The sequence below is a fragment of the Peromyscus maniculatus genome, chromosome 2 (assembly GCF_049852395.1).
Source record: "Peromyscus maniculatus bairdii isolate BWxNUB_F1_BW_parent chromosome 2, HU_Pman_BW_mat_3.1, whole genome shotgun sequence".
NCBI lineage: Eukaryota > Metazoa > Chordata > Mammalia > Rodentia > Cricetidae > Peromyscus > Peromyscus maniculatus.
This window is the reverse complement of record NC_134853.1, coordinates 127654514-127677324: the sequence shown is the minus strand read 5'-3', so window position 1 is coordinate 127677324 and position 22811 is coordinate 127654514. Positions and strand designations below refer to the sequence as shown.

At 52.5% G+C, this 22811-nt stretch overlaps 1 protein-coding gene across 6 annotated transcripts in view; it reads right to left on the bottom strand.

The window, feature by feature from the left end:
• Ssbp3 (single stranded DNA binding protein 3) overlaps window positions 1-22811 on the bottom strand; it is a 150858-nt gene that overhangs the window by 88879 nt on the left and 39168 nt on the right. The window contains exon 1 of one of the 6 annotated variants that reach the window (XM_076564646.1): window positions 16753-17169. The exons of 4 other annotated variants lie outside the window; for them this stretch is intronic. In XM_076564646.1, coding sequence (XP_076420761.1) covers window positions 16753-16971 — 219 coding nt within the window. In that variant the 5' untranslated portion in view covers window positions 16972-17169. Of the gene's footprint in view, window positions 1-16752; window positions 17170-22811 lie in introns of those variants that run through there. One more of the 6 variants, XM_076564647.1, reaches the window with a different exon arrangement.

Below are 22811 nucleotides of genomic sequence, written 5' to 3'. Positions count from 1 at the left end.
TTTCACATTGATGCCCTTCTCCCCCGCCTCCCCCCCCCCCCCCCCGCCCCCATGAAATGAGGACAAGAACCTTCAAGAAGAGACACGGCCATGTTGCTTTTTGGTAAGTGCTTAGGTCCCTGTCATGTGGCCCGGCATAAACTTCGGCTCAGTCAATATTTACAAAATTAATTGAACAAGCTCATTTTCTCTGCCTTGCCTCTGTGTATTCTGGGTATCAAAAAGAAACCGCCTGCATGGAGGATGTCCTCTGAAGGTGGTCTGCTCCTCTCAGCTGCAGTCATCTTAGCCAAGGGAGTCGGGGTGTCTGTCCCATCTCCCACGCCCCACCACCCCCTCCCGCCATGTGCCAAGGCCTGAGGCCCTGCTCAAGGCAGGTGAGCAGCATCAAGGCCACTGTGTCCCCACACTGTGGGACTCTTCACGCTGGTAAAGGAGGAGGGGAGGGGCCAATGACCCCTTCAAAGCCCCAAAAGAAAACCCATCAGCTGCAAAGAGAGGCGAGCACACGCTTTATTTTTAGCTGCAAATGATGGACTGTTCCTCTCAGCAGAGTGGAGATTCTGCTTCATCACCCTCGGTACCTTTCCAGCATCCCCAGTGGCTTTAGGGAAGAGGGAGGGAGGGAGGGAGAACAAGAGGGACGTCTGAAGTGATCTCAGAGGTAGGGAAGGAAGACAGGGAAGGAGGAGGTAAACACAGAGAGAGCCGGGGCAGCCCATACAAGTCTCTATGACTCGTCCAACTAACCAGAGGCAGAGTGCCCTCCACGGCCCATGCAAGAAATGGCCGCTGTCACACTAACTACCCCGGCCCACTGAGAGATGGGGCAGAACCAACGGCACTGCCAGGGCTGCGGCGCTCTGCGGCAGCAGCCTGGTCTCTCGACTCCTTCCTCCGAAGGTGCTGCTGTGTGAGCCAACACAGGGAGGCTGAGCCCCAAGGGCGCATGCCCACCCTGTCACCTGACCCAAGGGCGCAGGCCCACCCTGTCACCTAACTGACTGCCTTTCCACAGCTGGGTCTGGAGAAAGACCAGACTTGGCTAAATCCTTTCTAATCTCCGTACTTTCTGTCTTTCCAGTCAGAAGGAACAAGATGGTGGAGACGGATGCGAGGCAGCAGCTGCCCTTGGAGATGCAAACCACCCTGGCCTGCTGGCCAGGGCCCCTTGCACCTTCCTGACACCTCAGTTTACCCTTAAGAAACAGGGGGCTGGAGCCGAGCGTGGTGGCGTACGCCCTTCATCCTGGCACTCGGGAGGCAGAGGCGGGAAGATCACTCACTATGAGTTTAAAGCCAGCCTGGGCTACACAGCAAGTTCCAGGACAGCCAGGGCTACCTAGTGAGACTCTAGTCTGGGGAGGGGAGGATGGCACGGGGAATTAGAATTACAATGTCATTTCTTCCACCTTGGCCAAACTGTATCCATGAACCACCAAGAGCCATAAGGACTTCCTGAGACCCCACGCTGGCAAATGCTGGGCTGGGCAATCGCCAGCATCAGCTAGTGCAGAGACAGAGGGAAGGTGTGCTGGCTAGTCTTATGTCAACTTGACACAAACTAGTTATCTGAAAGGAGGAAACCTCAACTGAGAAAATGTCTTCATAAGATCTGACTGTAAGGTATTTTCTTAATTAGTGATTGATGTGGGAGGGCCCAGTCCACTGTGGGTGGGGCCATCCCTGGGCCGGTGGTCCTGGGTTCTATAAGAAAGGCTGAGCAAGCCAGGAAGCAGCATGCCTCCATGACCTCTGTACCACCATCTCCAGGTTCATGCCTGTTTAAGTCACAGTCAAGACTTCCTTTAATGATGAACAGTGACGTGGAAGTATAAGCTGGATATATAAACCCTTTCCTCCCCAAGTGCTTTGGTCATGGTGTCTCATCACAGCAATGGAAACCCTGAGACAGGAGGACAACTCTTCCTTGGCTTTATCCTCCACACTAGTCCTGGGAACCACAGGGGTAAACAGGAAGCCCAGCCAGGAGAAAGCAGGCTGTCTACGAAGCATGCTCCCTCCAGGTGAGACCTGAGGGTGGCAAGTCCTACCATAGAGAGGTGCGAGTGTGTGTGTGTGTGTGTGTGTGTGTGTGTGTGTGTGTGTGTGTGTGTGTGTGTGTGTATGTGTGTGTGCGCGCGTGCGCGCGTGCATGTGTGAAGGAGGAAAGCAGCGTGTAAAAGGCTGGAGCTGGGACTCTTGAGAAAGACAGGCTTTCATGGCAAACTGTCACTGCACTCTGTGAGGCCCATTTGGGTTGAGGTTTGAAGAGATGCTACTGTACGGACTAAACCAAAGCCGAACAGGCTCACCGGAAGGGGAGCAGGGCCACAGGGCCCTAGAGCCCAGTGTGGAGCTTCAAGGCACTCTGAGGACAGAGCCCTCCCGTGCCCTTCACTCCTCTGAAGGCGACACTCTCTCCCTGCCCTCCGCTCCCACTTGTTAGCCTCTTACTTTTATTTTTAATCTGGGGCCTGCTTACGGTCAGGTTAATACATTTTTAAAAAGAAAGCCGAGAGTGTGCTGTGGCCTCCCCAAGAGGAGAGGGTGGATCAATAGCCCTTTGCTTCTCTCTCTGCCACCAGCAGAGGCCAGAGGGACAGGTGAGGACCAGGGCAGACAGCATCCTATGAGTGGGCCTGCGGAGGGCTTCTCTCTCTCTCTCTCTCTCTCTCTCTCTCTCTCTCTCTCTCTCTCTCTCTCTCTCTCTGGCCACTCATCCTCTCACAATGACCAGGAGAGAATTCCAGACAGTCAAAACACGGATGCTCAACCCCTAGCTGCTCAGTCCTTGAACAGCCTTGAACCCTGGCTGCAGGAGAAACACTACTCCCTGCCCCTCCCGCTGCATGGCCATTTCCTTATCCAACAGACTGAGAGACGAAGTACCGAAAGTGACCTGGCGCACCTTATGTATGTGGAGACCTGATCTGTGTGTGTCTCCCACTTTCCGGTATCCCCAGCCCCCTCCCCAGACTCCTCCCCCCCACCAGCAGTGTTGAGCACCCCTCCCCCCAGGACAACCTCCCCGACACTGACAGATGGGGAATCCTAAAATACAGCGTATGGATCATGTTTCGTGACTAGCGAACACGCCAGCCGGGACACTCAGAGAACCCGGCCGGCTCAGGAACAGGATTTCACACATTTCCCAGAGCGGCGGACCTGCGTTCGCCTCCACCAGCCTGCAGGCTCCTCGGGAGCTGGAACCTGCGCCCGGAGGACACGGAACAGGTGCCAGCCTGGGGGAGGGCAAGTGTCCACCGCTTCTAATGCTGCTCACCACTTACTGAGCAGCGGCATGTAGTCTTTGCTCGTGTCAGGTACCTGCTACACGCTCTGAAGCCATGCTGCTTGGGCTTTGTTTTTTCTTTCTTTTTTTGGGGGGTGGGGGGTGTCATGGTGGACCCTCCCCCACACTGGGTCACAGTGCAGACAGTGAACAGCAGAGGAGTTCAGCAGACATAGTCACCAGTAACCATCACCTTCAAAACAGCACCACTGTGGGGCTCCTCTCTTTCTAGTCCTACTGAAGGACACCAAGGAGCCATGCCAGCTGGCCGTGAGGTCCAGGAGTTTGGGAAGTTGGTCTGCCTCTGGGAGGCCCCTAGGGATGGGATTGGGATCGGGAGGGTCTCCAAACCAAACTCCCTGGCTTCTATGCAGTTATTTGTACAGGTGAGTGGGCAGTGCTTGGAGGTAGGCAAAGAAAGAACACATAAAGGTTAGAAGCCAAAGTCTACCACCTGCTCGGTTGACACACAGACCTTAATGTCTCCCACGTAACGCCCTGACTCTAGGGCTTGGAGCAAGGATTATACCTCACCTCCCTCACACCAAATGAAAAGAAATTGGTCCCATTCATCACCACAGTCTTCTGGCTGTAAGAGGGAGTAAAATGCCTGGGTAGACCTCACAGAAAGTTCTGGACATGCAGACTGGCACAGCAGGCTATACCACCAAAGGATCTAAGATAAGGAAGGAAGGAAGGAAGGAAGGAAGGAAGGAAGGAAGGAAGGAAGGAAGGAAGGAAGGAAGGAAGGAAGGAAGGAAGGAAGGAAGCAGGGAACTGAGCCCCTGGCAACAGGGAGAGCCCAAAAGAAAGGGGGCACAGTGGCTAAGCAATACCTCTGACCAGACCACACGGAAGGACGTGGACATGGATGTTGTGGGATGTTCTGTATGCTGTCAATGTGTGCTGCTCTGATTGGTTGATAAATAAAATGCTGATTGGCCAGAAGCCAGGCAGGAAGTATAGGCAGGATAAGCAGACAAGGAGAATTCTGGGAAGAAGAAGGCTGAGTCAGGAGTCTCCAGCCAGACACAGAGGAAGCAAGATGACAAGGCAGAACTGAGAAAAGGTACCAAGCCACGTGGCTAAACATAGATAAGAATTATGGGTTAATTCAAGTGTAAGAGCTAGTTAATAATAAGCTTGAGCTAATGGCCATATAGTTCGTAATTAATATAAGCCTGTGTATGTTTATTTGGGTCCAAGTGGCTGTGGGACCGGCAGGTGAGAGAGATTTGTCCTGACCGGAACACAGGAAAACTTTCAGCTATACATGGACATGGTCTTCTAAGAGTAGGGGCATGTTTTGGGGGGGGGGGGTCATACAGCCAATATAAATGGATATGAACAGTACTATTATCTTTGGGTAGTGAAGGCCTGAGAGGTATTGCTTATGTTTATGACATACCTTCCTTTACAAAGAACACACACCCACCAGGCGGTGATGGCACACTCCTTTAATCCCAGCACTCAGGAGGCAGAGGCAGGAGGATCTCTGTGAGTTCGAAGCCTGCCTGGGCTACAGAGTGAGTTCCAGAAAAGGCGCAAAGCTACACAGAGAAACCCTGTCTTGAGAGAGAGAGAGAAAGAGAGAGAGAGAGAGAGAGAGAGAGAGAGAGAGAGAGAGAGAGAGAGAGAGAGAGAAACATACCCACACATACTATGGAAATGGACACAAACTATAAAAACACGAATGTAACACATCTGTCACTCGAGGTATAACAAATACTTCTATCCAAAATGGGCCGTCACAGGCCCCTTCTGGGAAGGGGTGACTGAAGTCACTCCCAGGAAGGCAGAGGAGAGTCAAGTATGTTCAAGAGCCATCTTGTACCCTTCTGTGGTCGCTTTATGACAACTATATGCCGTGCTCCGGCCAGTGATGGCTGCACAGGTGGACGCCTCCTTACATTAGCACCTTCAACATGGGGGTGGTCTGGTAAAGGAGGAAAAGCATGAAGACAATACCAATGAATTCCCTTCTCCTTGTTTTGGGAGCAAGAGTAGAGAAGGGATGAGTAACAGAGATAGGGAACAAGGTCCCCCACTGCCTAAGCCCCTGCCGCCTACAGCCAGTGCTCTGAAGTTTACAGACACCCGGAGGGAGACTTCACTTGGCACGTGTGCTTTTCAGCTGTAGTGTTTTGAGGATGTGTCTAATCCAGATTTCCTATTTACACTACACTGGTTTCCCCAACTCAATAGCTCCAAATGCCTTCCACTCTGTTCCTGTCATCTGAACAGGCTCTTCTCAGAAAGGGGGGCAGGGGGGTGCATGCACGGACCGCAAGGTTCTGAGAAGCTTCGTCTGGGTTCTGTGCAAGCGAAAAACTTTTGTTGAGGGAAGAAAGGTGGCTAGCCCCAGCCATTACACACTAACACAGACCTGGCTCTTCATGTTTGTCCACAGCAAAAATGCATCTGCTCTTTGTGAGTTCGAGGCCAGCCTGGTCTACAGAGCGAGATCCAGGAAAGGGGCAAAGCTACACAGAGAAACCCGAGGCATCCGTATTGACACTGCACAGTACTTGCCCTTTCTATAAGTTACCAAGTACCAAGGCTGCCCAGAACAGACAGCCCTCGTGCACACTTGCAAAACCAGAGTCCTACTTTCCCACAGCCGGGCAACCAACCCTCTACCCTCCCCGTCACCCTTCTCTCAAAACAAGAAGAAGCCAAGTGACCTCAAAATTAATAGGGAGGAAGGAAAACCTGCCTCGTTTCTGAGGCCACCTCCAAAGAGATCCACAAACATCCCCTTCATGCTTTCTCTGAAAATGCCCAGTTCCCCCAGAAGCAACTTCGCACTCCAAGAGCCAGGCAATGTCTCGCTCCTGCTGCTGGCTGAGACCAGCCTGTGACAGGGGAGAAAGAACTTTAGGTCCCTTATGGCAGGAGTTTAAATATGCCTTTGAGAGTACAGGCCTCTGCTGCAGGTCGACTTGTGTTCTTCCTACACACACACACACACACACACACACACACACACACACACACACACACGCTCAAGTCCTCCTCACAGCCAGGTACCCATGACTGTAACCTGTCTGTAGGTAGGTCCTTCGCAGATGTAATCAAGCCAGCATGAGGTCATATTGGATGGGCCATAATCCAATGAGGAAATGTGGGTACACAGACACAGGGAGGGTGCCAGTGATGAGAGGCAGAGGTCGGGGTGACACGGGGCAAACAATGTCAGAGACCGCCAGCACCACCAGAAGAGGAAGTCGTGGAACAGACGCCCGGGAACCTTCAGCGAGTGTGTGGCCCTACTGGTCCTTGATCCTAGACTTCCAATCATTAAAACTGTGAGAAAAATAATTTCGTTGTGGAAAGGCAACTTATTCACGGTCCTTTGTTAGTACAATTCTGGAAACACGTAGACCTCTTTCCAAATCTCACCACTCTCCCGCCTACCCATCAACGGCCCTCTTCCTCTGCGCTCTTCCTGCTCCAGAGATATATGACACAAAACGATGGGACTACCATTGTTCAGCCAACCTGACAGTTCCCCAAGACCACCAAGGACAGGCCAGAGACCCAGTCCCATCCAGATCACAGCAAGAAAGTCACCTTCCCCAGGTGGTAGGCTCTGGCCCCTGGCCTGCCAGCTGAAAACAGCCGAGCAGAATCTCCAACAACTCTCGTGTCAAGAAACACAGAGATGTGGAAAGGATGGGTGGGATGAGCAGTAATTAGCAAAGTCAACAGAAACACAGAAGGTTAAAAAAGGAACCTGGAGGTAAGGGGGGGGCAGACAAGACACCCCTACAGCTGCCCATTGCCACCCACATCCATCTGACTCCCGTCCCCTACCGGAAGTTCCCGGAACTCACTGCAACAGGAGTTCCACACAGGCTGTCACCTGGCCGCGACGACACAGACACACAGACAGACACACAGACACACACATACACACACACACAGCTGCTGCACTTTGAGCCTCCACAGGGAGGAAGCCGGCCTGCTGCTGTCCAGGGGCTAGGCGTTTTTGCTTTGGGCTTCCAACACTGGAACTGGATAGGGCCAAGTCAACACTGGAAGGCCAAGTAGCTGGCTGGGCAGCTGGCTGGGCTGGACGCTCCACACTCCACTGCTCTACCTGCGCTAGCTTCCGGTCATCTGCGGGTCCCTCGTGCTCCCCAGTCACATCACAGCATAGCACTAGCTTGCCTCAGTGGTCACACCAGAGTCTCTGGGGATAAGAACATGCGCATACCTGGGCACGGGCGGGCACACGCGCGTGCACACACATGCACACACACGAGTGCCTTTTCAGGTACCCAAGTCCTCCAAGACTGAATATGCAAAATATTAGAGCCACCAGACACCCACATCATCTTGGGAACAAAAGGGTAGAATCTAGCCAGGCATGATGCTCATATGCCTACAATCCCAGCACTCAAGAGGCTGAGGCAGGAAGACGACCACAAGTTTGAGGCCAGCCTGGGATATATAATGAATTCTGGACCAACAGTGACCCTTTTTCACAACACACAAAGGACAGAATCTCAGGTCCTAAAAGAAGCGGCCTTGGCCCCGGGTAGGGGAAAAAATAGGAAGCCGACAGTACCAGTCCAAACTCCCCCAAACCCCATGAAACCAAATTATACGGGGAGCCCGGCAAACAGCTGCCTCAGGCTCCAGCCTCGGACAAGCATGCTGGCTTCTCCAGGCAAGAACTGCTGAAGGCTTGGACAAAATGCCTCAGTTAAACATATTACAGAACCCCGGGGAATAAGGGGTCCACACCACATATAATCAATAAGGAAACTGGTACGCAAGAGCCAGAGAAATACACCGAAATCATTATTTTACAACTGCCTTTTGCAAGAGCTGAACCTGACCTCAGCTGGGATTCCTAACAATTCCATCCTTTTCACCCTCCCTGTCCTCTTCCCAACCCCCCGCAAGTTCAAGCCCCCAGCACGTGTCCTGAAATGAGTAACACTGCTTGCTAACCAGGGTTCTCCAGCCTCAGTCGTGGGCTGTCATCCCAACTAGTCTGCCCCAAGATAAACTGTACCAAGCTGCAACCCCAGATACCTCCACTTCACCTGGCTACTCCTCATCGGCAACTCCCAACCTTGGACGGTAAAAACATCCTAAGTAGAACAATGGGTTCCATCTGGAAAGGCCCATGGCACACCGATATTTGACAGTCTGGGCCCTGGAGGCTCCAGTTCCGCCTTAAGTGGTGACCCGAGGACAGGTTACACGCACTTTCTGCTGCCTCTCATAAAGATACATGGACATCTCCCTCCGCTGTTGTGGGGGACAAAGAAGAGGACATAAAAGTGACCCTGGATGATTCCACACCAAGGCCGTGACACAACACTGAAGTGGTCTTCCTCACCAGCAGCGGGACAAATGGAGACACAAGCTGGAAACCTGTGCCAGGCACAAGGCAGCCCAACAAAGCAGAAGTCCTGCTTTGCTCAAGTGACTGACAGGCCCAAGAAAGGCTGGGGTGTGATTTGCGAGGGCCCTGGCCAAGAAAGATTTATCCGTGTATGGCCTTCAGATAGTTTGGAAGGCTCATGCACAGCCCTGGTTTGGCCAAGGATCTCAGCAGCAAGTAATTTTCTAATTGATTCATTAGCACTCCAATCAGCAACTCCTTAGACACAAAGGGTCTTGTTCAGGTCTGGATGCCCAAACCCAGGATGTCGAGCTGCCACAGCTATTCCAGCGGCAGCCCAGGGGCAGCCAAGGGCACCCCACACGGAGACCTTCCAGAAATCACCCACCAAGGAAAAACCTCAGAGTCTGCAAACAGAAACTGAGCCTCATGGCTTCTTAGGTGCTGCAGAATTTGTTATTAAATATTTGTTTTACTTGTGTGTGTGTGTGTGTGTGAGAGAGAGAGAGAGAGAGAGAGAGAGAGAGAGAGAGAGAGAGAGAGAGAGAGAGAGAGATCACGCTCACAGAAATCGGAGACACAGGATCTCCTGGGGCTGGGGTTACAGGTTGCTATGACCTGCCCGATGTGGATGCTGAGTACCAAACTCAGATCCTCTGCAAGAACAATACGTGCTCTTAAGTGCTGGCTCATCTCTCCAGCCCTAGACCATGTTTTATCATGGGAATGCGTTGACCAAAAGTAACATGGAAAAAGTTAAAAAGAGGGGAAATAGTCTGGAGAGAAATACTCAAGAATCTTGTCTGCACAGAGTGAGCCTTGGTACTAGACTGGCAGGTGACTTTCTCCCTGCTACTTCCAGCACTGAGGTTGGAACCCAAGGTCTCACACACGCTAGGCAAGTGTTTGGCCACTGGACCCTGCTCTCACCCTCTCCTGCCTCTTCCTAATGAGTATGTGTAGAACATACAACTTCTTCACTTCTCTTTGTAGGTGAGCGGGGAGCAGAGCAACAGCGGCCCCCATTCCTCTAGATTCAAGTGCACACAAAACACCAGACTCAACTACACAGAGCCCACTGGCCTCTCAGGAAGCACACACAGAAAGGTTATAAAATCACTCCGGTCACATCTACGAACAGCGGAAACTCAGTCATGGAACTCAAGAGCAACGCTGTAAATACTCTAAATGGAAATGAACTTTAAAATCAGTCTTAGCTAGGCAGGGTCGCACGTGCATGCAATCCTGTAATCTCAACACCTGAGAGGTGGCGGCAAGGAGACCTGGAGTTTAAGTCCAGCCTGGGCTATGCAGCAAGACCATGCAACAAACCAATCTTGCCTCATTTCACATTCCTCTTAGCATGTGGACTGTTCACAAAAAGGTGGGTCTATGACAGTCCACGCTGACGACAAGGAATCTTGGGCGTTCTGAGAGGAAGGCTCAGAAACCTGACTGGGTCCTCTGAGAGCCCCCCTTGGGACCAGTGTGCTAGCTGCACACCTGATTATGGTGACGTCTCGTGGGTCCATGTCCACATGTGTGCAATGGCACTTTGGAAGGTTCCTGACCCGACCTGCCTGGCTCAGCACATTGCCCTACCCCCTCCCACCCCCTCCCACCGGTCCACACTTTCTAAGTTCACCACCCAGGTGGGGTTGGTAAGCCAGGAGGCAGTGTGGGCCCCAACTAAGCAACAGGGTCTCACAGCACAAAAAGATAAACTTCTGCATGAGATCCCTCAGTCTGCACAGCCCTGGGCTAGGCAGAATTTGGGGCACACAAAGGACCAAATGCCAGCATTTCAGAACCAGCACATCATGCCATGGGATGTGTGGACTGGGATACAGTCCTACTTTATCTACAGTGAATCTATCTGGTCTGCTAAATGTGGCGTTCGCCAGGACCGCCAAAAGGGCCCAGACTTCCTGACCTATAAATAAAGGTGGCTTCTTCACACGACACTGTGAACGAAGCTGTACGAAGCTGAGCTTCTCCACAAACTGCCTGTGTGGAGCCTCTGCCAGACACTGTCTCCCCTGGGCCACCGCCTCACTTCCTGTCAGGTTTCACCTCTTCTTTTCTTCCTTGGCCTCACCTCCATTCTACCGTAAGTCTCATGATGGTGGCTGGTGATCTTCTGGGTCTGGGTCCCACTCTGTTTCCTGACCATGTGGCACCTCCCATGACAGCACCTCCTTCCTGCCGGGACCAACACAAACGCGTGGACAGGATTTGAGGGCTACCATCTAAACAGCGCCACACACCCGACAGGTGAATCCCCTGCCATTTTCTCTAAGCCAGGGGATGATTAATAAGGAAGAACGTCAACAAGACCCACAGGGCTTGCCTGAAATGTCCCCGCCACAGAGCACCACACCCACCCACCTGACTCCACAAAACTTGAGAGCCACTGGGCCCCCCGGAAGTCTGAAGGCCCTGCTGAATGGCCAGCCCCAGACCTCGAGGAAAATAGGAGACAATAGGAGAAAGCACACTGGCCTCGCCGTGGGTGCTTGCCCTCAGCGACCGCCCTGTCCCTCTGTGCTCCTCGGTTTACCCAACTGCAAGGGCCCAGAAATGCCCTCCCCGTGGCTCTGCCATCACCCCGGCGGCAGTTGGGGCTGGGTGCCCAGTGTATCTATTACACATCAAGTCTCACTTCACTCATCCACAGGGCAGACCCATTTTGTTTTTTGGTTTGGTTTGGTTTTGGTTTTGGTTTTCGAGACAGGGTTTCTCTGTGTAGTTTTGGTGCCTGTCCTGGATCTTGTTCTGTAGACCAGGCTGGCCTTGAACTCACAGAGATCCACCTGCCTCTGCCTCCAGAGTGCTGGGATTAAAGGCATGCGCCACCACTGCCTGGCAGGCAGACCCATTATTAACAGAAGTAAGGCTCAGTGTAAGAACCAGAGCGACCCACCAAGCCAAAGGGGGAGACAGGAAGGGAACCTCCACATAAATACCCTACAGCAGAGCAGTGGTTCTCAACCTGTAGATCAGATTTGGGGGTGGTCAAATGACCTTTCCACAAGGGTCACCTAAGGCCATCTGAAAACACAGATATTTATATTATGATTCATAACAATAGCAAAATTACAGTTATAAAGTAGCAATGAAAATAATATTATGATTGGGGTCACCACAACATGAGGAACCGTATTAAAGGAACTGGATTTGCAGCATTAGAAGGCTGAGATCCGCTGCTCTAGAGGGTCCAGAAGTCTTCCGTTAACCTGCCCCTGACCCACGGTAACATCCAGGCATACCCAGCCGCACAAACTTTACCTGGAAAACTCCTTCCCTCCTCCCCTCTACAGCACTTCCCCTTTCTAGGAACCTGGAAGCCCTCCATTTGCACGCCCCTGTTTGGAAAGCTTCTGTTCTGAGCATCCAAGTGAATGCTACAGATCAATTCTGACCACTTCTCAGTGGCTAAGATTCCTGGGGCAGCTCTTGAGGTACAGCCTGGCACCTCCCCGTTCCTAACCCCTTCCCTGGGCCTTACTGACTGTCCCAGAGCTGCACTCTATCAGACAAAGTAAGTCGAGCTAAGTAATCACTAACGCCAGCCACCTTCACACTGAAAAGTCAGTCTGAGGCCCGAGAGTACAGAGATGTTCGTGTGGGGTTTCTTCCCTCCAGCAGGCATATGGGCTGAGGGACCTGAGAGGGACCTTGGACAACTGGGCAGCCAATTGCTGCCATAGTACAGAGGGGAATGACTCTTACAAATCACTTGGGGGCCAACGGTGGCTAATCACATCCCCACCCAAGAACAGTCCCACGTCCCAAAGTGCTTCCAAGAGCGAAGACTCCCACTCTGCTAACATACATACATCCCCACCCAGAAAGCACACCTCACCAACTGGAGACTCTGGTCCTCCAAGGAAATACACACCCCCTCTGCTGCAGCGGGCCCCTCCCCATCCTCAGCCAGGACCACCTTCCAGCAGTCTCCTCACACCTGGCACACACACAGCAGGTGGAAGGCTCCACAGTGACATGGCACAGCGGGGCAGGCCTAGCCTGGGACCCAGAGCCCCGTGAGGGTGTGCACCTCTGCTGTGCCCTGGCTCCGACCCTCAGCACTTGCTTCGACGAGAGAGGAAGGAGGGGCCTCCACAGACACGCGCCAGGTCTCCAAGACCTCTCCTCTACATCCCAGGGGCTGCCGTGAACAACTCCCCAATCCTAACCCACGTGTCCAAGAAACACCCACTTTCCCCAGAGGGAAAGCAGTCCCGAAAGAGAAGAAAGCCACACAACTACTACACGTAAGGCCCTCTGAAGCTGCCCTGACCTCATCCAGAACTCTGGTCTAGTGTGTGCCGCCCAAATATGCCATCTCCTCTACTCCTCCCGTGGGTTCCGAGGGCCAACATTCGAGAGGAACAGAGATGGAGCAGGAGAAAGATGGGGTGACACAGTCTGTCTAAAGCAAAGAGGTGGAGTGGGATAGGCGGCCCTTTCCCCTTCTCCTGCTGATGTCGCCGAGGTTCCGAGTGTATGTACTGGGGGGCTCAGGCCAGCACTGCCTGCCACATGCAACATGCTACAGACGTCCGTGAGAGAACAGTGGAAACCAGACACGCTGTCCTGTGCCGCCGGATCAGGCACCTGGCAGGCATGAGGTACCTCCTAGGCCCAACTGATTCAGATGTCTGGACAAAAGCCATCTGCGGGGAAACAGAAGAGGAGGCCAGCACACAGACAGAACACCTTCTCCATGTTAAACAGGCCCCCGAGTGTAAGGAGGATTCCTGGCAAATTAGAGAAAGACCTTTTCAAGTTCCCCTAAAGAGCTAGTCCCTCTCAGGGCACTTAAAAAAACAAAACAAAACACAGGATTCAGGGGCTGGGGAGATACTTCAGTCCGTAAACATGAAGACACAACTTTGAGGCCCGGAACTCATGTGGAAATGTTGGCATGGTGGTGTTCACTTGGAACCCCAGTGCTGGAGAGGAGGACACAAGAGGATCCCTGCGGACTGCTGGCCAGCCAGCTTAGCCTAATGGATGAGCTCCAGGCCAATGAGAAATGCTGTCTCAGGGGGTAAATAGTGCTTTGGAAGATGGCACTCAAGGCTGACCTCCACACACGTGCACACACGTACACATACCAGCACATACATAGACACCCACATTAAAAACAATTCCATCTATTGGAGGTGCTGTTCCAAGGGGCTCATGGATAAGGAGAGTGAGCCAGGCACACCTGCTGTCCGTGACATCTCTCTTTGTACGGGTGGTGGGGGTGGGGGGGTGGGGGTGGGAGGGGTGCTGTCCCACACAAAGGACCTCCCCACAGCTCCTTCCCCGCCGCCCACCCCACCTGGCCAAGCCCCCATGAACACTGCTCCTGCCATCTGAACTGTTGTTTTGGAATGTGCCAGTAATTCTGGTGGCAGGCACAGCAAGCTTTAGCTCAGCAAAGAAACCAGCTGGAGAGGCAGCCTCACGCAATGATGAAATGCCAAACCAACCCCTACATCTTCTCCAGTCTCTCGGGTCACCTACCAGATTAGAAGGCCTGTTGCTACGGCAACCATATCTTCCAAGTGTCGGCTGAACTTCCCCCATAATTTTTAACCCTTAAAAGTAGCTGGGAGAGGGTGTGCGCAGGCAAACCCGAATCCCAAACGGTGGCCTGCTTGGGCTACACTCCCACAGCTAAAGCAAGAGAAAACGGCAGCCGGGCGAGGACGAGGGTCCACAGTCGGGCAGACACCCGCCGGGAGTGAACAGGCTGCCTCCACAGCCACGTTTCCCTCCTACCAGCTCGCCACCGAAAGGCCGGCTGACAGCAGCCTGCAAACTTTCCACACACCTGGCAGCACCAAAGCACCAGGAAGACGGCACCAAACAAAGGCAAAATGGAAAGCTGCCTGCCCCCCCACCCCCAGCCAGGCGCCTCGCCCTTGTGCCGTGGAACAGCGCCGGGCCCTTCTGTGGTAAGCAGAAGGTGGCTGGGAGATAGGCGCAGGGGACAGATGGCCGCGCAAGCACTGGCACTTTCCAGTTGTCTGCTAGGCACCTGCTGCCAACCAGGCCCCCATCTCCCGGCCAGCGCTCCCACTCCAAATGCAGAACCTGGGCATGGTAGAGTAGCGCCCACTCCGGTGTGAGGCGCTGCTGTGGCGCTGCCACAACCAGGGGCCTCTCCTCCGTCCTCTGGCCTTCCCCCCACATCTGCAAGTCATCCTCAGCATCCTGCCCGACAGACAGACCAGCCACGCCCTCCTCCGCGTCAGGGCAGCCTCCCTCTCCCCACACCCACAATTTGTTCCAAGACTGGGGTTCGTTCACAGGGTCTCCAAAGAGTCCATCCGTACAAGGACTTTCCTCAGGCCCTCAGATTTGATGGGAGAATTCCCCATCATGATGGGAGCGTGGCTGACCAGGAGGACCAAAGGTGCCTGGGAAGCGGGTGCAGGAAGGAGGGGTAACTGAGCTCCCAGTAAGAGCGGGGGCAGAAGGGAGGGATAGAGGAAGGTGGCTGACACCCCGGACTTGCACTTGAGTCTGGCTTTAATTGGGTGGTCCGCCCAGGTCTTCTCAAGGCACCCGGCACAGTGGCCTACAGTGGGTACTGACCAGGTGAGGCCACAGTGCTGGTGCCGATCCACAGCACGCTCAGAAAGCAAGCGTGTTCAACACGGCGTGGGCTCTGCCTCGGCAGTTCCCTTCCCTCAAGGTACAGTTCACCACCAGGATGCAAAGCAAAAATTCAACCCTGTCCTTCATCACCCTCCAGCCGGCCTCTGGGGCCCATTCGAAAGGGACAGCCAGGACAAAACCCAGCCCAGTACACTCAAGTGCCGGTAAATAACCAGGCACACCACCTGGACGAGGGATGACCTACCAGCAGGTCCACCATCACCCAGGCCTTCCTGACAGATCATTCCATCAAGTTCAGAAGAAGCTAAAGCGAGGTAAAGCAGTGGGGGCAGGGGTGAAGGCAGGCCCTTCCCCCGCCCTCCTGGGGACAGGAAAGGAACACTTCAGCGGGAGTCTTATCACAGGGGCCTTTGGACACTTGGTCACCAAGTTGGCCATCGGACTCCAAAAGGCAGCTTTCAAGGAAGGACCCCCCCCCAAGGCAAGACAGTGAATATGCCATCCAGAAATAGGGGTGGTCCTGAGGGAGGCGCTCTAAGAATGTTTTTGAGATTTTTTTTTCCATTGGGGGGAGGAGGGGAGTTGTTTTCCATTTTAACCCACCAGATGGGCAGGTTGCCACCAAGCTTATCCATTGTTAAGTCTTGTTATCCAAATCCTTTGGCTCATTCAACAAATCCTCACTGAGCACTTACTATGTGCCAGACACGGTAAACACAAGAGTGAGGACTAATCACCTGTCTGCCCTTAGGGAGCGTCTCCCTGGGCAAGGGAATGCTGCGCGCTGACAATGTCCCATCTCTGCCTGGTGACAGACCCTTAGCATCGATACAGTGGGCCTGAGCTCTCAAGGGTGCCCACCTGACCAGGTCAAGAGCAAAGTAAAGGCAGTTCTAAGGCTCTTTGCAAAGCCATGACAATGGGTAGGCGGGTGGGCGGACATGCAGACAGACAGGCAGACAGACACAGACAGACAGACAGACAGACAGACACACACACACACACACACACACACACACACACACACACATACACACACGAGACTATGGTCCCTCCAAGGCAGAGAGCTCCAGCCAACTCGGAGACAGAAAAGGGGGAGACAGGCCTACCCCTTTCCCCTCCCCATCCTAGGTCTGTTTCTCCTCCTGGTAAATGAAGGGTGTGTCCAGTCAAACCTCTAAAGACACCCTCCTGACCCCTAGGAGACTGGAACCATCCTAGCTGGATGGGGCTAAGGAACAAGGATGCTGCCTACAGGCCTGGCCCGCAGAGCTGGCCTCCCAGTGATGGTGTCCCCGCCTACACTTTCAGCCTCTCAAGTCTCAGTGTTGCAGGGAAATTCTGCCCACAGCTCTGAATAATAATAGAAGTAACATTTAGGTAAGGTTGGGGATTAAGTTAAACCTCACTTAAGAGGCAGGGATGTTGGCATTTGGGAGCAGGAAACAGGCCTGGGAACGCAGTTAATACCTACCACAGAGCAAAGCGGATCACTGCCAGCTCCCGACGAGACATCGTCCGCCCCGCCGCGCTTCTCCCTCCTGCCAACTGCAGACACTTCGAGGGCACCGGGCCAGAGAGTGGGGGGCCACAGGTCAGTTTCGGAAAACACGTTTTCAGAAGAATACCAACAACCCAAAAGCCAGGGAGATGCCATCCACAGCAGAACTGAGGCTCTGAGATGGGAACCCATTGGTGAGGGCGGAGGAAGGGCTTTTGTGGGAAGAACAGAAACTTGTGTGAGTTGTGACTAATAATTACCACCCCAAAACCTGCCTGCCTCAGGAAGACGTCTTTCCACTTAACAGTGGAAATACCTAGAAGCCAGGCTTCTGTCCACCCTGAAACTGAAATGGATTGCTCTCTCTCGAGTGACAAGTTCTCTGCCTCTCAAGACAGAGCCGGGCTGTGGTGGGAAACTCTCAAACTCAGGCGGGGCTTTAAAGGTTATCGATTGATAAGATGCAGATGGGGGAAAAATGAAAGAGGACGTTCAGGCCCTTCATGCTTTAAAATAGCCTATTCTATTAAAAAAAAAAAAAAAAAGTCCAGGATTCCTAAGGAGGGCATGGAAGGGACTTTGCCTGCCTTTCCCTGACCTCAGAGGGCTTTTTATAAACAGCAGGCTTCTCTGGCATCCTTGGTCAAACCCCACCCTCCTCCTTCCAGGCTGCAGAGGTCACTCTTTTGTGGTAAAAGCTGCAGGTGGTGACTGAGAGGCTGGGTAAGCAAGAAAGGCTCCATTGTGTGAAAACTCAAATGTTTAGGGTACTTGGGTCCTGCAGAGTCAGGAACAAGTTTCGGGGCGCACGCTCGCACACACGCAGGCGGTAGGGGAAATGCAGCAGGTTGTCACTGCGCCTCTGGGAGGTCTTGCTGCCATACTGGTGTCCCTTGGCAGGGTCACCCAGCCTAGCAGGCGAAGAAGACAGTGTACTATGATTAGATAGCTCTAACCACCCACCCCTGGGAAAATGCTCAAATCAGACTGGTGATCACAAAGGGCTAAAATCTGAACCTCCCATTGCTACCGGGTATCAGTTTAACTCAAGGCCACCGGAACTGCTGTCCCTTAAAGTTTGATTGTCAATCAAAGCATAACACGTGCTCAAGGCACAGTTGCACAAAGAATGAGGCAAGGCAGTATAGCAACAGTGGTAACCACAACACTCAGAAGCTGCGGGGTCAAGAGTTCAAGGCCAGGCTCTGATTTTCCTGTGTCAAAATATGTTCCTTTATCACTCTCCATCTCTGGCCTAGAGAAGGGTCTCACGGCACAGAACCTGGAGCTCACCATTTCAGCCAGGCCAGCTGGCCAGGAAGCTCCTAGAGGCCACCAGGCTCCACCTCCCAATGCTGCCATACCTAGCTTTTGATGTGGCTGCTGGAGAGTCCAGCTCGTGTCCTCACGCTCTCAGAGCACGCGCTTTCACCCGTTCTGGGTCATCTCCCGAGACCAGTCTCGATTTGAGACAATTACGTAACTTCTTTCCCCCAAACTAATTTATCTATCTCTTTGTCTTCAACTCCGAATATTGCACTAAAACCCCTTTGCATTCCCCAAATCCATGGTGAAATAAAAGCTATCCAGAAACTTAGTGAGAAAAGTTAAAAGTTCCACAAAAGTAGGGGTTTTTATGTTCTGTCCACAATTCTATCTCCAAGCATGAGGTATATGTATAATGTATACACACACACACACACACACTTTATATATATATAAATGCTAGTCACCATTCTGCTCAACAGATATCTGAAATGAATCCAGCCAACAAATTCACTGTATGACCCTGGCCAAGTCACTTCTCTCTTGAGACCATCTTTTCTCAGCTATGAAACAATACCAGGGGACTTAAGGTGGTCATCCAATTTAAGGGTGTGAAAGTCTATGATCCAAGTCTGAGCCTGGGTGTTTCCACATGGAAGAAGCTAGGAGGCAGTGTGGGGCTATGCAAAGAGCCACATGGTCTTGGGGAAGTCACTGAACACTCTTTCAGCCTCAACTTCCTCATCTGCAGAATGGGGGCTAGGCCTAAACTACCTGGGCAGGATGGACCTAGACTATGAGATAAGCTTTTTTTGTGAGGAGAGGTGCTAGTCACGAAACTCCACAAATCCTCGCAAGAAAATTCTGCTTCACTGCAGGCTCCCAGTGACACGCGCCAATTTGGGACAAAGGACAATCAAGGCCAGTTCACAAAATAACATTATGCAAAAATCCACACTGCAAACACTCCTCTCCTCCCTAGGAAGATGTAAATTTTGATATAATTCATGAGGGCTTTGCCCCCCTTTCAAGAAACTGAACGGGGGGGGGGGGGGGGTGGTTCGGAAAATTGAAGAGCCGCACAGAGATGATGAAGTGAGGCTACAGAAGAATTCCACAGTTATTGAGGTGCGGGGCAAGCAAAAAACACAGCACTCCCTCAGCCCCGGCCCTGCCTCAGGCCTCCCACTCTGAAGGATTTAGCTGGAGCTTCGGGGTTGGGAGTAAGTGCCTTAAAGAAGAGGTGCAGAGCCTGTTCTCAAGGAATGAGGACACCTCTCCTCTCCATTGCCCAGCTAAATAAACAAGCAAGACCATAATAATCAGCGGTATGTGACAGGAGTACCTATGAGTAGCAGTGACCAAAATCAAGACAAGTGGCCTTTCAAAACACTACCGATACATCTGGGCTCCAGTCCCACAACGGAAGCAGCAGGCAGCAGCTACATTAGCAGGTAAAAGCCCTCTCCTCCAACTCCGCCTGGCTGGCAAGTCACCCTCCTGCTCATGCACTCCATTCTCACTGCCTCATAAAGAGAGGGAACCAGAAAGTTCTTCCAGACAGAGATCTGGGCATCCCTTCAGAGCTGAGGAAGGAAAGGGATTTAAGACCGGGGAGAGATTTCCTACCCGACTTAAGGCAAAATTCAGAATGCGTAGCTTCTCGTTCCCAGACTGTTATCTGGTATCTGGTTTTTTGTTTTGTTTTGTTTGTTTTTGGGGTTATTTTGTGTGTGTGTGTGTGTGTGTGTGTGTGTGTGTGTGTGTGTGTGTGTGTGTGTGTGTGTCTCCGTGTCCCCCCCCACACACACAGGGTTCTCCGTGTAACAGCCCTGGCTGTCCTGAACTCACTTTGTTTGAACTCCCAGAGATCCACCGGGCTCTGCCTCGATGTTGGGCTCCAGTATCTGGCATCTTAACTGTCTTCATCCCTATTACCCCTCTTCACCTCCTTGCTAAGGACAAGCACAGGAGACCACAAATAAACACAGCCTCACAGCACCCGAGAGAGACGCCCTCCCTCTCTCCCTCCACCACACATTCATTTCTTCACACCCAGAGCTCGTGGAGGAGCAGCGGCTGCCAACACTCACAGCCCCAGCACCAAGAGGGTACCAGTTAACACACTGCAATGGGGACGTATCTGTGCACACCAGCATCCTTACTAAACTCAAGAAGCTGAGGCAGGAAAATTCAAAGTTCAAGGCCGGTCCGTGCTCCATAGAGAGACTGTTCCCCAAAGAACATGGCCTCATTCATAGCTCTACTCTGACCCTGTAGGGCAGAGCAAGTTTCCATACGTCACTTCCTCCACTACTGTCTTAGGGTTTCCATTGCACCATGACCACAGCAACTCTTATAAAGGAAGACATTTATAATTGAGGTGGCAGCTTGAACTTTTAGAGGTTCAGTCCATTATCATCATACATGGCCGCACACAGGCAGACATGGTGCTGGGGAGGTGGGCGTGGCTTGAGCATATATGAGACCTCAAAGCCCGCCTCCACAGTGACACATTTCCTCCGACAAGACCACACCTACTCCAGCAAGGCCACAGCTCCTAACAGTGCCACTCCCTTTGGGGGTCATTTTCTTTCAAACCACAACCACAAGTCCCTTCTTTTTGCACAGGAAATAGTCCAGCAGGGTGGGCTAGGGGCTACCTGGACTTGTCCTGTGGACTGACAACGGATAGGGAGAGGCATATGGGCTCAAGCTGGCTCCCTGGAAGGGCTAACCAGAAAGGCAGAAGCCTGTATCCCACCTCAGCTCCTTCAGATGTCCTTACACAGGGGCAGAGCTGCAGGCCAGGGAGGAAGCTGTGAGGAAGACTAAGCGAGATTCCTCACCCTGTGAGCTCCAAAGCCTAAATGCATTAGGAAACAGAAGGTCCCACACCTGACTTTTTCTTCATAACCAGGTAGCTAGTTTTATTTACTTAAGTTTTAGTTTATCTTCTTAAGCTGTCTAAACATTTGTCTGAGCGGCTCAGCTACATGCAGGCTGCCCTAGGGGCTAGTCCTGCTTCGGAGGTAGATCCCTGGGTTCTCCCCCAGAAGAGCATCCCCAGCATGTTTATAAAGCTGTGTGTTCCCTCCAGGGCCACAGCAGAATGGAAGGAGGGGCAGGGGAGAAAATGAATGGTCTCACAGCCAGTGGTTGGTCTGCCCGGATGATGCCTTAGACAGAGGGCTGTAATTCTCACTACCTTCATGGCCTGGGCACTGCATCTGGAGGGTATTTCTGGGAGGGAGGCACCAATCTTCAAGGCCCACTCCAGCAGAGCATCCCTGGCAGGTCAGGTACTATTTGTGAGATACACTTCAGTCTGTATGAGTTACATCCACACTTTCTATCTAGACCTACAAGGGGCCCTAGTTGACCCATCTGGGAAAGAGGGTGGCATTCCCTCTTCTGCCAGCCTGCTCAGGGGGAAAACCACACAGCCTCCAGCAGTGTGAGTAACCAACATTTCTTCACCTGCCAGGAAAGTAGCACAGTTCAAAGAACTGAGAGAAACACTACCAACTTAACAATCTGATGCCACAATGGGCAAAGTTACAAAAAAAGAAAGGTAACCAGATTTGTCTTTCTTTTATCCACTAACCCACCACTGCCAGCCTTTTCCGGCCCTCAACCAAACAGCATCATAAAAATCGGGGGGGGGGGGGGGGGGGGGTCCGTCAGATGAGAGGACACAAGAATGCAGCAGTATCTAACCCTGAAACCATCCTCTGGGCCCCAATTATTTAATATAAAAATGGCAGACAAAGAGCTGGAGAGATGACTCAGTGGTTGGGAGCACTGACTGTTCTTCCAGAGGTCCTGAGTTCAATTCCCAGCATCCACATGGCAGCTCACACTGTCTGTAACTCCAGGATCCAACACCCTCACACAGACATATATGTAGGCAAAACACCAATGCACACAAAATTTAAAAAAAAAGAATTATTTTTTAAAAAGGAAGACAAAATCCCTAAACTGACTGTGGTGACCACAGTTTGCCTCTTTTTTCCCACTGTAAAAGGACACTGGGGGGGGGGGGGGGGATTATACAGGGAAGGGTGTGCTGCTCTGCAGTAGATGACGGTGTCTTACCCAGACTCTGAATGGGATTCCCCAAATCTGACAGCACCCAGGAGCTGGGTGACCTGCACTGGACTAGCACACCTGCTCCCTGGAGAGCGCCAGACAAGCCACCTTCCAGCTGCCGGAAGGAGAGTGTGGGTGGGGTGCAGATTCATGGCAAGCTGGGATCTCAGGGGAATTCAGGGTACAGATGTTGCCCTGATAGGAATTCCGCCTCATGGGCTAACCTGGTACAGCACAGCCTGAAGCAGTGAGTAACCAACACTTCTCCAGAGCAGCCAGAGAATACTCTGGAGCTCGAGAGCGCAAACTGAGGCACACAAGCTAAACCCAGCACTGGTAAGTAAGCTTGAGCTGGGCCGCGGCCACGGGCTCTCACGTCTGCTTCATCCGTGGCTGATTCTGTGCTTCAGTGGCAGGGCTGAAGTGCAAGACCACACTGCCCACAAAGCCTAACTCTCTACTATCTGGCCCTTTCCAGGAAGGTCTGATGACCCAACTCTAGGGTCCAGCACACTTTATTACAAAGGCCACAGTAGACCGGGGCATTTCAAAGAATAAGGACTGCCAGGGTTTAGGATCTCCACTTTACATATGGAAAAACTGAGGCCTGGGGCAGAGGAGGGGTCCTCTAAAGGGTAAGGTCCCAGATGCTCCCGAATCCCATTTGTGGGGTT